Genomic DNA, 14,567 nt, shown 5'->3' on the forward strand with positions numbered 1-14,567 from the left:
TCTAGATGTATTTCATCATGGACAATTTCACTTGTGTGTATCTGTGCCAACAGTGATTATTAAAAACTTGAAGCAATGAATGGGCATTGTATTGTGACAAGCATTGATGCCAAGGGAACAAACCCTTCAGATTCACCACAGGGCTTGCTTTGGGATCAGATATATGCCTTTTCATCCAGGAATTTCTGTGCAAGTTTGGCTGAGTAAAAATTGCTTTTGGAAAACAGCTGTTTCCCACCTTGGTCCTGTATTTTGTTCAGTGTAATTCTGGCAGTGTGTCAAGGTCTGCTCATCCTGAGGCCATGTCCTCACTGCCACTACCTGGGAAAGTGTTAACGTTGGCTACTGGTAGAGCAGGAGGGTGAAAATTCAGTTATCTGTTTCTGGGTCACTTCCACTTAGTGTGACCTGAACTCTGGAGTCAAAACAAACACCAAAAAAGCTTAAATTCTAGGTTTGCTTATGATTAATGCTAATTTGTGACCCTTATTATTAATCAATGCATTATTTTCCTCCTTAAGAGGTTACAAGCTATATAAGCAGGAAATAGAACCCAGCTCCATAATACAAAAAGTGAAACCCCATCCACTTAACATGTTTCTAGGTAGAATCTGCCACGTTGCTGTTTTGCGCTATGTGATCTAGTGTTGGAGCTGCATACTAACCCCTAGAAAATAGTCTTTTCTTGCAGTTAGTTAACTTAGTTCTATAACTGTAGTAGTAGAATTTTGTGCTATAGTGTTTAAAAGTAGGGGAGCCACAGTTTTTAAAGCAAGGTCAGTCAAAATATGGGCCCAGGGGCCAGATCTGGCCTGCCAAATGTTTCTATCTGGCCCATTGCTGCTCCTCTGAAGGAGAATAGTATTTGCCTGTGGCTGGCCCATCTTTCCCTGCCTCTCGTCCTTCTCCCTTCCTCATACCATAGCTGGGTCCAGTGGCCAGGCAGCCACTTCCCAGCCTGGCCTGGCCTGCCCCCTAGCTGCCAGGGTATGCTCCAAAGCATGGAGAATTGAGCTTCTGCCCAGCAGGGCTGTCTCCACACAACTTTGACCCTGAGACTGTTTGCAGACTAGACAGCCAAACCCCCAGTGAGAGTTGAAGCTCAGGTATGGTTCTCCCTGCTGATGGGGTAGGAGGTGCAAGGAGAAGGGGGGCTAGGGGCTGTAGGTTATCTGGGTTCGGCTGGGCTGGTGCTGTGCTGTGTTCCTGAATGCCGCTTTGGGTCACGTGGGTGCAGCTGGGGCGGCTGGCATGGCTCTGCCCTGACCCAGCCATGTACCAAGGACACCTGACGGGAGGGTGTGCTGGACAAGCTGTGGAGAGTGCATGCACGTGTGCGTCTGTGCACATTGTGTGTGGCCCTGAACAGCTCACCAAAACTGGTTAAGTAGCCCTCTACCTCAAATAATTGCCCACCCCTAGTTTAAACCCTGCTAATGATAAATGGCAGCAAAAGGTTGTTACAGTTGCACATAATAATAAAAAAAAGTTTCTGTAATTTAAAGCTGGGAAAATGCATACAAAATCCTGTATTAAAAAGGTATTAGGTTGAAAAGACAAGAACTCAAAAAATGGAAAATGAAATTAAAGCAGACTATGCAACCTTGATTTCCCTTTTATGCATATGTACTACTATGGTCTGATCATATAGAGTTACATCATAACTACCTACTTACAATTAAAAATAGCATATTAACAGCACCATTTCTTATAAACCTCAAGGTATATTTAGACATAAACTTGAATTTAAAAAATGTGTTCAGACTGAAATCTGATGCAAAAAACTGTAACTGTTATTCCTGACAAAGACTTTACCTGCCTGAAAACATTAATATGCCAGTAATTCATAACTTAGCACCCCTGCATTACTGCATTACACTAAACTCCTATCCCATGGGCCAGATCTGGCCTGCAACACTGTGTCATTTGACTCACAGGGCTCCTAGTAATTTGGTGGTGGAGGAGCAGTGGCATTGCTCCCTTGCTGCCAAATTTCCATACCAATGGGGAGCCCTGGACCCTAAACAAGGCAGTGGATCCTAGCATGCAGAGCTGAATGTCCAGGGCCCCAATCCCAGCATATGGGGGGCAGGAGGAGGCAGTACCAGGCCCTTGGGGCCCAATCCCAGTACACAGGGGGGTAGGATGGGGCAGTGGTGGGCCCCTGGGACCCAATCCTGGCATGCAGGGGAATGGGAGGGAGTGATTCCAGGCTGAAGAGCCCAATCCAGCCCACAGACTGGCCCTGTGCCCCTCATCTGGCTCATGGGGCCAAAAGGTTGAGCATAATTGCAGTAAAGTAATATTTAGATTCTTTCCTATCAAAGATCTGTGCTCCAGTGGTAACGCTGAGTAACAGTTCCAATACAAAAAAATCCGTCCAACATTCCCTAATGTTTCTTAAACTCTGATCATCTCCACTGTGTTGAATTTGTTGAAATTGTGCAGTTTAACAGATTTCAAAAACTGAAGGATCTGGCTCATGAATCTGAAGAGGTGACCAACTCTCTCTTGCTAACTGGTGCTTTCTTCTTCATTTCAGTTGAGACAATCCCAGTCATACTGCACAGACACGGAATGCCTTCAGGAGTGTGAGTAACTTCGAATTGGGAATGCTTGGGTTTGGGCCATCTATGGAAGTCAAGATGAGCAGCAATAATTAAAGCCCAATTTGTTGACATTTGAAAGGCTGCAGTTAGTTTTAGTATTACACAAACCTACCAAATCAAGTTACAGATTGCAGGGCTGGGATCATTTTGTTTTCTCTAGAAAGGTTGTGATATGCATTAATCTCTGTCAGTTTTAAATAATGCATGTTATGGACTATGCTGAGCAGCCCGGAAACCTACTAGTATCAACGTGAGTTTGTAGGAGCACAGTTCCTCATGATCTGGCCAAAGTTTGACTGAATCAAGCCTAATACTTTTCAAGTTTGAAACTTGTACTGTGGCCCTTGCTGATACAGAGAAGTTCTAAATAGGACTAACTCCATTCAGGAGGACAACAATACTTCTACAGGACAGAGGTGTGTGCCAGAAAAAGATGGCTTTAATTTCCCTCTAGTTCTGTGATAGTTCTGCCAGTGAAGACTGTAATGGGGCCATGCTAAATCAACACAGTCCCTGGAGGTCCTGACCATGCCCCTCTGGGACAAATGCCATTCATTTTGGAGTCTGGGGAGCTTCTACACCCTCTGCGCTGACAAAAATTTGTGCAATTGGAAGAGGGCTCTACCAGCATCTGCCTATAAGGGAATCTAAATGAAGTATACAGCCTAAAATATGCTGGTGGTGCACTTCTATTTAAGTCAGTTACCATTTAATACATTTATATATAGCAGAAAAAGGGAGGGGTGGGGGCAGCAACTAGCGAAATCTGGAAAGACGAGAAATACCCATAGTAGAACATAAGCATAATTACGCCTAGATCATCCCTGACCAGCAGCTGTCTAACCTCGTCTGGAACATATCTAGTGAGGGAGAGTCCACAACTTCCCTAGGCAGTCTATTACGCTGCCTCACCATTCTAACAATAAAGAAGTTTTTCCTGATATCCAATCTAAACCTACTTTGCTGCAGCTTCAAGCCAATGGCCCACATCCTTTCTGCAGCAAGAGAGAAAAGGTGTTTTCCCTCTTTCTTATGGTAGTCTTTCAAGTATTTGAAGACTGTTATCATGATCCTCATAAACACCTTTTCCACAAGCTGAACTTGTTTAGCTCCTGCAGCTTCTCCTCGTGTGACTTGTTTTCCAAGCCCTTTATCCTTTTTGTTGCCTGATGCCTGGACCCTCTCTAACTTCTCCATGTCTGTAAAATGTGGAACCCAGAACTGCAAACAGTATTTCAGATGAGGCCTAACCTGTGCTGAGTAGATACACTATTACTTTCTGTGTCTTGCACCTAATGCTTCTATTGATGCATCCCAAAACCACATTCACCTTTTGTGTGGCTGCATCACACTACAGACTCATATTGAGTCTGTGGTCTACCAAAACTCCCAAATCCTTTTCCATAGTGCTGCCTTCCAGCCAGGTGTCACCTATTTTATATTTATGTTTTTGATCATTTCTCCTGAAGCATAGCACTTTGTATTTGTTAGCATTGAACTTCATCCTGTTAGCTCTAGCTGGGTTTTCAAATCTGTCAAGATCCTTCTGAATTGAACTCCTATCCTTCAACCTGTTTGCAGTCCTTTCCAGTTTCATGTAGTCTGCAGACTTTGCTCAAGAATCTTGCTATGCCAGCATCCAAATTGTTAATAAACATGTTGAAGAGCATCAAGTCCAGGACAGACCCTTGTGGGACTCCATGCAAAACCTCCTGCCATTCTGACATGGACCATTATGATTTACTTTTGCTTGCACCTATTGAGCCAGTTATCTATCCACCTTCTGATAGTTTTGTCCAGCCCACATTTGTCCCATTTGTTATGAGAAGGTTTTGTGGCATCTTGTTAAAAGCCTTGCTGAAATCCAGATGCACTATATCCATAGCATTCCCTTCATCCACCCAGGTAGTTACTTTGTCAAAGTAGTAGATCAGGTTTGTTTGACTTGATTTGTTCTTAGTAAATATATGCTAGCTGCTTGTGATCAGCCTTTCTTCATCCAGATTCTTGCAAATGGCCTTCTCTAGGATATGCTACAGTAACTTCCCAGGTACTGAGGTGAGGCTAACCAATCTGTAGTCCCCTGGGTCCTCGTTTTTGCCTTTTTTAAAGAGGGACACTACACTAGCCCTTTTTTAGTCTTCTGGTACCTGGGCGCTCTCTCATGACTTCATGAAGGTCATTGCCAAGAGCTTCAAGATCTTCTCTGCCAGTTCCTTCCTTCTCTGCCAGTTCCTTGGGATGAAGTTCATCCAGCCCTGCTGACTTAAATTTTATTCAGACCCACCAAATACTGTCTTACTGTCTCTTCTGTTAGCTTATCCCTTAGCTTGCCTCCTTCCTTATCCAAATAATCCTTATTAGGCGTCTGGCTGCAGCTTAATTTTTTTTAAGAAGACTGGGGCAAGGTAGCTCTTGAGTAACTCTGCCTTCTTTGCATCTTCTGTTAATAATTCCCCTAGCTTGTTCACAGTGGACTCACAGCTTCCTTGGTCCTCTTTTCTGGCCAGCATGCTTATAGAACCTCTTGCTGTCTTTTTAACTTCCTTCACTAGGTGCAGCTTGTTCTTTATCTTTACCTTCCTGATTTTTGTCCCTGCAGGTTCTTGCTATTTCCTTGGTGACTTGCCCATTCGTCCATTGTCTGTATGCTTTCCTTTTGCATCTGAGGCATTTTAGGAGCTCCTTGTGCAGCCACATTGATCTCTTTACATTCTTGAGCTTCTGTTGTGTCAGGACAGTTTCTTGCTAGGCTTCTAATACTGTCCCCTTTAAAAGCTCCCAGTCCTCCTGGGCGCCTTGTCTTTCAGTCTGTCCTCCCATAGTGCCACATCTATTAACTCCTTGAATCAGATGAAATCTACTTTTCTAAAATCTAGCATCCTAATTTTGCTGACTTTATGCTTTTCCTGTCTCAAGATCTGCAATCCTAGTGTATCATGACCACATCCTCCTAAGTTGCCCATCACCTTCACATCCTCCATTAGTTCTTCCCTGTTGGTCAGGACAAGATCCAGGATAAATGATTCCCTAATTGTATCCTCCATCTTCTGGAATAAAATTGTTCCCCATCCAAGTTACAAATCAGCTTGACATTTTATGTTTAAATGAATTTTTCTTCCAGTAGCTGTCTGGAAAATTGAAGTCTCCCATAACTATCATCCCATAGCTATTAGATAGATTTGTCATCTCCTTGAAGATTGCATCATCCATCCCCTCTTCCTGATTGGAGGCCTATAATAAATGCCCATCGTTATATTGGTGCTACATCTTTCATTTTTCATCTTCACCCAAATGCATTCTGCTTTGCTATCTTCTTTCTCCTGAACGAGGAAACAAATGCATGTGTTTTTGACATGCAAGGCAACACCACTCCCTTTTCTCGCAACCCTGTCCTTCCAAAACAGAATATAATCCTCAGTGTTGACACACCTCTCATAAGAGCTGTCCTACCAAGTCTCTCTTGATGCCATAGTTTGTAACTGATGCAAGATTGAAGAGCCAGCCTTGCAAATTTGGAAGTCTGGCTGAATTCCTGATAAGAGACTAAACTGTGATGGGCCAGGCTGGAAGACTCAGAATTTACCCTTGACTGAGCAAAGAAATTTGTGAGCAAAGAAAGTGAGGGTTCACTCCAGAGTAAAGCTGATGGGAAGTAGACAGTGCTCTGATATTTACTGGGTGTGTCTACATGTGCAATTAATGCTATTTAGACTTAGTGCACAGTAAGTCAGCCCTGAGAATGTATCTGCACATGCACCCTTTTGGGAGCAGACTTAATTCTTATAGGATTAAGTAGATCCAGGGCTGCTCCTGCCATACTCTGACCTCCTGCAGCAGCCAGGGGGAGCTGCAGCTTCTGTCTACAGCTGCCCGGGTGCCAGGAGTTTCCAAGGGGGGACTGGGTCTCCAAGGAGGGGGAATGGCCAGGCACAGCCTGGTAGGGGATGCAGTTCTGGGAGCCTGTGGCAAGCGTACCATGGGTGCTCCATGCCCCAATCTGCCCCCCCGCCCCCCTCCCCGCAGCAGTAGCAGATGGGGCACTGTAGCTGTGAGGCACCTGCAAGCCACCTCCTCCCCCAGCCCCTGCAGTAGGGTCCCTGGGCTGGTGCCTACAGCGCTCACCCAAGACTACAGACACTCCAGACAGTTTCTATTCAACAAGCTTTATTTCCCTCCAGCCCTGCATACTCCCTCCCACCCCCACCCCCCTCAAACAACACGCTCCCTCCTGGCCCTCCCCCACAGCAAAACCCTCCCCCAAACTCTTATGCCCACCACTAATAAAACACCCTCTTCCCCATGCAACTATATACAGCAGTGCAGTTGGTGTATGGGAGGGAGGAATGGTGGGCTGGCAGCACCTATGATGCAGAGCCTGGGGATTAGTGCCCAGCACTCCGGTGGTACTACCGCAGGCACGAACACCATAGCGCAGCCAGTGGCCTGGAGGCTCAGCCAGGGGCTTGGATGGATACTGGCCAGCCTGCTCCCCCTCCTCCTTCATGGGGCTTGGTTTGACAGGGGCCACCTCCTGCTCAGGGGCCACCAGCCCAGGCAGGTGGCCTGGATGGTGGGGGAAATGGCTCAGGAGCAGGGGCAGGGTGCCCTGGCCACTGCATCTGGTTCAGGGCCTCCTCCCAGGCCCGCTGGCCTGGGGCCAAGGCCCATGGTCCAAGGCCACACAGGTGCCCAGGGACCATGGTAAGTTGGCCAGGCAGCCCCTGTCACAGGCAGCCACCAGCCACACTGTCTGTCCCCACTCCCTCTGCGGGGTCACATGGCTGGCTTGGCACTTGCTGCAGACAGCCTGCTTTCCCAATTCCCTCCACAGGCTGGGCCACAGCCAACTCCCCCTCTTCTCCTGCAGGCCAGGCAGTTTGCTCCTGTGAGGCTGGCCCATGCTGGCCAGGGAGATGGACCAAGGGGCTCCCCCTGGCTAGGATGCAGAGCCAGTAACACCCCTACCATCCTCTGGCAGGCTTGTCAGAGATATGGCCTGGGGCAGAGCCCACCCACACATGGCCTGCACCCTGAGCATGCCCCTCATGAGAGTCCCCTGGGCGTGCCATGAGCTGTTTGAGATCACTGAGGGGTGCCTAACCCACTACACCATGCTGCTGCTGATCACCATGGTGCCCTGGGTGCAGCTGAGAACCTGGTGGAGGACCCTGAGCTTCAGTGGTGCCCCAGGCAAGCCCGAGCCTCTCTGCAATGTGCGCCACCGCCTGGAGGGGTACCTCTGCCTAGTCCCTGATCCTCGTGGCCAAGGGGATCACCACTGCCATTGATGAGGTTCTCTGCATGTGAGAAGCCCCTGGCTGCCTAGCTAGGGGGGCACTTTCTGCTCAGTAAGGTTCTGCACTGCCTCCTGCCTCCCTGTGTGCTGTCGGGGGGGACGACTCCAAGAGGCAGGGGGGAGCTCGGCCACGCAGGGCAAGGAGGGGACAGAAGGGAAGGGGAGGGGGACCTCCACCCCTGTGCAGGGCCCCTGGCACTAGGCCTGTAGGCCAGGGGCAGGCAGATGAGGTGGCGTGGAAATGGGTGGCCATGGTGCCTCACTCCATCCTGGAGTTATTTGACTCCAGCAGTCTTTCCTGCCCTGGACCTGATGATCTCACAAGGTGCCTTCCAGCCCTCAACTTCTGTGAACTTCCTGTGTGGGGCTTACCAGGTGGGCATTGCAGGCTGTCCTGGCTGTCGGTCTCGGAGCCTGGGGGCAGGGAGGTGGTCCAGCTGCTTGTGAGGTGCTGGGGGGTTAGAGGCCTGGTGCCTGGCCACACAGCCAGTGGCCCTCTCCAGGGAGAAACTTGAGTTGGCTCTGTGTGGGGTCCTCCCTGGCCTGTCCTCCCCACTCTCACTGTGTGGCCACAGTTGCTGGATGCCAGCCCAGGTTGCCCGCGCTGGATGAGGAGGCCACTGACCACTGGTGCTGCTGGCCCAAGGGGCTCTCCTCAGGGAACTCCTCTCTGGGACTGGGACAGAGTGGGAGCTCTGGCAAGCCACCAGTGCTAAAATAAACATGCTGCCTGTGGCCTGGGTTCCTGGGAGTGAGGATCCTTGTCAGCTCCCTCATGCAGGGCATGCTTCTGTGGGCTGCCCCAGACTGCCTGTTTTGGTCATTGACCCTCACCCTGTATCTGCAGGGCCTTCACTTTGACCCTGCACTGCCTCCCAGAGCAGTCGTGCCCGAGCTCCCTCATGCGAGCCTCCATCTGATCATGTATGTGGGCACTGGCCCATGTTCCCTGGTTGACTGCCACGGGACTTCAGCATTGCCACGAGATCCACATCTCTTCTGCCCCCAGTTGGGGCCCTGGGCTGAGTGCCATGTCCACGGGATGCTTCTGCCAGGGACTGCAGGTAGGTGAAAGACGAGGGCTCAAGAGCAAAGCCAGGGGCTTGCTCAAGTGCCAGAGCTGGCACATGCCCATGCTGCAGGGGCACAATGCCCAGGGGCCAGGGGGCAGGCAATAGAGCTCTCTGGCTCCAGCTAGGGTGAGCAGCACTACTGTTGTCAAGACAGGCCCACCAATGAAAGCCCTGGTTGCCAGGAACAGGCAGCAGCTGGCCCCAGGGCCCAGAGGGTGGGCCAGGGGGCTAAAGGTCAGGCAGGGGCTGCAGAGGAGCTGCCCCTGCCCCATGGCTGGAGGAGCTGTCAGACACAGTGCTCTGCTCCCGGCTAGCGTCTACATATTTGCTAATGCACATTAAATCTAGTACCTATGGGTACTTTTACACATGCTCAAGGTCTGGGGAGATGAAACTTTAATTAAAGCAACTCTGAGAACTGGTCTAATTAAAGCACCACAGCATCTCAAGTATCAGTGTCCCTACGCTTCAAAATGACAGCAGGGGCACTTGAGCTATTCAGTGAGCTTTAGGTCAAACACCCCCAATGCTATTTTGAAGCATGGGGATGCTGATACACAAGACATGGGAGGCTGCTGGAGCATGTAGTTACCACACTCCAGCAGACTTGATTAATCAAGACTCAATTAATTACAGTGTGTCAGAGCAGCCTCTGCGCTTGTGTACAGGCAGCCTCTATTTTCAAGTGCTAGTAAAATGCGTATTAGACTAATCTAATATGCATTAATTTAGTGCATGGTTTTTAAATTAGTCAGTCATCTTTTTGTGTGTGACTTCAGAAAGTCTACTCCTCCAACCATTTAAGAGTAGATCCATCAATATTACTGAAGTCTTTCAGACTGTTCGCTCCCCCTGGTGGTCCATATAGAGAGCAGTTAGTTAGTATCCTGAGCTGTCTGATCTCCTTTGCCACAGGAGCACGATGGTGAGTTTGTAAGGCTCATTTTATGATTGATTTTATTGAAAGCACCATAGCCTGATCACAGTCAATTCGGGCTTACATGGGAATTTAGTTGTATAGTGGAGTGTCGTGGTTGTTCCATTGCTCTTCCCACCTTTTCTGGGGCCATGATGAGAGTATGTCACCTACTTCCTACTGTTTCTGGCAGATACTGGTAGGGGTTTTCTGCTTCTTAGATGTGTCTGCATTGGGTATTTTTCTAACGTGTCATATAGTGGATGTATTGCTGCTGCCAGTAATAATATATCATCAATAGAGGCCAAACTGAGCCATGACATGGAACTCATAGTTTCCTACCTAAAACATTGGCGATTAAAGATGAATATACAGAAGACTTCCTCAACACTTTTTCACCTGAATAATCATGCTGCAAATGCCAAGCTAAGAGTTGTTGTGGAAGGAAAAGAGTTACCCTTCAAGAAGACACCAGCCTACCTGGGTGTTACACTAGACAGAAGCCTAACCTTCCACCAGCCACCTGGGGAAGCCGAGGCACAAGGCAACCTTAAGGGCAGTGGTCATTAAGAAACTAGCTGGTACAACATGTGGACCTGATTTCTCTACCTTGAGAACAAGTACACTCGCCTTGGCTTACACACCAGAGGAATACTGCTTGCCTGTGTGGGCAAATAGTGCCCATGCCCACAAACTGGACAGTGCCAACAGGAAGATCATCCACTACATGACATGATAGGTTAGTTTAATGTGCATTAAAGCTTCTTGTGTAGCCATGCCCACTGTGACCTGTTAAATAAAATCTAAAATGCTTCAAAACTGAAATTGGAGGCAGAAAGCCACATGGAACTCAGTCAGTGTCCACAAAAAGAGCTTGTGGAGCTGCACATGCTGTGGCACCTGCTACAAGCTAAGATAATGCCCACCATTTGAAAAGAGATGCAAAAGTATAAACCCAAAAGAAAAAACTACAGTGGAAAAGGGAGAAAAAGGGTCTATGAAAAACATTTTTCTGTGTTGATGCCTCTGTGTTCTGCATAGGCAGAAGGATAAAAAAATTATTGGGGGGGAGGCTGAGTGACCGGAGCCCAGGCGGCTTATCCAGGAGCGCGGAGGGGGGCTCCCGCCGTTGTGTGCACCCCAGCATGTGCCCCACCACCCCCCTTCTGTGCACAGGGCAGAGGCAGCTGCAGCTGTGGGCTGCACTTTGCGCCTTGCTGCAGCTACTGCTGCCTGTGGACTCACGTGACGCCATGTGCGTTTCACCACCAGGCGGGCCCAGTGGCAACAGGCACGTGATATTGTGCCACTCCTGGAGCAGCTGCAGCAGCGCGCAAAGCACAGTGGCAGCCACGTCTGCCCCGCATTCAGATTGCCAGGCTTTGCACAGCAGCAGGAGCCTCCCCACGCCCCTGGACAAACCACCCAGGCTCTGATCATCCCACCACCCACCCAGGGCCTCATTCACCCCAGCCCCTGCCCCTGCTTATGCCCTGCTCCCTCCCTCCCTGCGGGGGCCTCGATCTCCCCCCCAGCCCCTTCCCTTTCACAGTGTAGATTGATACTTGCCTGCCGTGCTGGGCACCCAGTGATCAACACGCCAGGCTGTGATCCTGGCTGTGTGCGTGCCCATCTCCACCCCTGCTGCAGCCGCCCAGCTGTGGGCTCTGGGCTGCCTTACAGCCCTACCCTCTGCCCCACATTTGGGGGGATAGAGCACCCTTAGCCCCGGCGTTCTGTCACCTGTGGTGTTCTGGCACACGCCCATAGGAAAAAAATTAGAATATATTTTTGGACATTGAGCACTCCTTTTGGAAGAATCTGTCTCCTCTGACTGCTGTTTGGGTTGTGTTTAGAACCTAATGTTTCACCTGAAATACATTTTTACAGCAGTTTGTTTTATTAGCTATAAACGGTTCTGTGTTGTCACCCCAAACAGATTATTTCTGCAGAAATAAATGATGCTTTCTCCAAGCCTTAAAAGGAAAAAAGGATAAGGGGCAACGGGTCAGTTGTTTTGTTCAGAGAAATCTCAGTAAAAAACAACCACAGAAAACTGAACCCCAGGACATACAGCTAGAACTGAAGGACTTGCTACCACCTGATACCACAGTTGCTGATGTCTCAGAAGATACCTGAAGACCCACACAATCATAGAGCGCCTCTGAAACTAACTGAATATTGTTAGTTAGATCATGCATATGTTTTTGAAAATTCTCTATTTTGTCCATGCTGTTTTATTAATTGATATCTTTTGGCTATAGGAGGAAGATGTAAGGGTCTGCATCTTTTAGAGAGGCAAGAGCCATTTGAAACTAGTTGTTGGGCTCTAAAGTTTCTCACGTTACACAATGTTAATCAGTCAGATGGTAAATAAAAAAGGCCTTTTCAGGTCTGAGTGATTTCTATACAGAGGAGTTTTGATCTGAGGCTTCTGAGAAGGATGATAATGAAGAGAAGCCAAGGTATTCTTTTTATTTTGTACTACTTTTTACCCTGGAGCACAAATGGCTAAGTTATGGCCACATGTACTTTCTGGAGTTTGTCTTCTCAGAGGCATCTGGGTAAGAGAAGACATTATCCCCCCAATGTCCAGGTGATTTGGAGAGGAGGAGAACATGAAGGAAAGGGAACTGTGATAGGATGGTCTGACTGTAAAGCATTCACCTGAGTTTGAAGTCCTTTGTCCATCTTTGCCACAAACTAACTGTGCAACTTCAGGCAAATTATACTTTTCTGTGCTTTAATTTACCCATTACAAAAGGGATGGTAGAGCTACCTCTAACCTGAAGGTGCACTGGTGTGGTGGGAGAAACCTCCCTAAGGTTCGTTGTCTAGCTGTAATTTGATTGACAGACAACGCGGGTAAAGAAAGACAGCTGTTTATTTGTTCGAGCAAAGACCATAAAGCCAGCAAAAGGCAAAATGGCCCCCCCCTAAGGGTGAGGTGATCTTTTATACTTATTATAACAAGGCAAGACTTTATGGTTAACAAAAAAAAGCAATACTTGGGCGGTGCTTTTCAAATCTTTGTAACAGCATATTTTTATTAAGCTGAACTAGCACTTTTTTAAAAGCTAAAAGTTAAGTAACAGTAACATTATAATCTGTTAGCAAAACCTTACACAGTAGTAGATACTTCTCAAGGACACAACCAGTGCACCCAGAACAATGGTTTCCCTGTCTTATCTTACTTCTTGCTGTAGCTGATTTTTCAGCACACAGACACAGAGATACTTGCTGCTTTTAACTCAGAAAATGCTTAATACAGTTAAAATGATTACTTGACACAAGCAAAGGCTTAGCTATCAATCTGCCTTGTGGTCAGCTGCATTGCTAGGCCACAGGTCATGCCTTGTATTCAGCTGTAAAGCTAATACTTCTTAATAATCTAAATTATTGTAAACCTAACAGTATGCTTATCAGAAAACTGTTTTATTTCAGGGTAATAACAAACCTGCGCACTACACTGGGGTCCTGAGGTTTAATTTGGTAATATTTGTGAAGCATGTGGAGATCTGAAGAGAAATTACTCCTTTCTTAAGAGTTATGATGGCTATACTTTAGTTTCAGTGTGGAATTCTTGCTAACATTTTAGGATGATGTTTAAACTGGCTGGCTTTTCTCCTTGGTGGGGCAAAGGCAAGTCTCTTGGGAAATGTACTCTTAAGACTGAGCCTGGAGACGCTGCTGAATCTGTTTACAAAAGTAGATTGCAATTGTTCTGGGCCCTGCTCCATGAAAACTTCACCTCCACCCTTTCCTTTGCCTTCAGACAGTGAGCGATGTATAACTTCAGTCCACTGCTTCAGCCTCAGTGTCAGCCCCCTCCCCCTCTCCTTCTCCCTCTCCCTCCCTCAGGTCTGGTTGTAATGAGCCAATGATTGGGCTGGATCTTGAATCAGTCTCTTTCCTAGGTTTGCACTAACAGTAGATGATTAACTGTCTAGCAGCAGTAAGCTATGCGGTATATTTCGTGAAGCTAGCTGACTCAGGCTTCCTTGCTTACAGGGCTTGGATCTGAAGATTTTTGTTTTATTTCCTCCCTGCCTGTTCATTCTTGTGGGTCACTTTTCTGTTTCTCAGTTTATCTAGTAATGCTTTTGTGGATGAATCTTTAGGTTACAGATGGATTACAGAAGTAACTACTGGGAATTTGGTGGTTTTTGTGTTGGGAAACATCAGGGCTGTGGCTCAGTTGATGTCACAGTTGTGTCATTTGTTATTCTGTTGCTACCAACTAAGGGGAGGCAACCCTGGAAATTCATGGCAATGCCCTAAACTCTGTAGATTTTGATTCATTCTGTGAAATGTATTCTTTAAGCCCAAATGTATGATTTGTAAAGTCTGCATCCAGCCAAATAGAAACAGTAGTATCAACAAAGTTATGAAGTTCTCCCATTTATTTCAGTATGGTAATGACAATGAACTCTTATTTAATTGTTATCACTATATGATGTGATCAGACAAGGTTTTTTGGGTAAATCTGAGATCTTTTATTAGACCAACTCAGATAGTTGGAAAAATTCTTCTTAGTAAGCTTTTGGGTATAAATATCCTAGATTTTTCCAACTATTTGCATTGGTCTAATAAAAGATACCAGATTTACCCAAAGAACCTTATCTGTCTATGTCCTTAGACCAAAACAGCTACAACCTATACCACTATAT

The 14,567-nt window shown here is 47.3% G+C and overlaps 1 protein-coding gene across 2 annotated transcripts in view; it reads left to right on the plus strand.

The window, feature by feature from the left end:
- The window catches only part of UGDH (UDP-glucose 6-dehydrogenase), a 92,572-nt gene that overhangs the window by 32,656 nt on the left and 45,349 nt on the right, over positions 1-14,567 (plus strand). For both annotated transcript variants that reach the window (XM_025210676.1, XM_025210677.1), the window contains exon 2: positions 2,543-2,591. In XM_025210676.1, coding sequence (XP_025066461.1) covers positions 2,578-2,591 — 14 coding nt within the window. In that variant the 5' untranslated portion in view covers positions 2,543-2,577. The remainder of the gene's footprint in view (positions 1-2,542; positions 2,592-14,567) is intronic.

The sequence above is a fragment of the Alligator sinensis genome, unplaced genomic scaffold (genome assembly GCF_000455745.1).
Source record: "Alligator sinensis unplaced genomic scaffold, ASM45574v1 scaffold246_1, whole genome shotgun sequence".
Lineage (NCBI taxonomy): Eukaryota > Metazoa > Chordata > Crocodylia > Alligatoridae > Alligator > Alligator sinensis.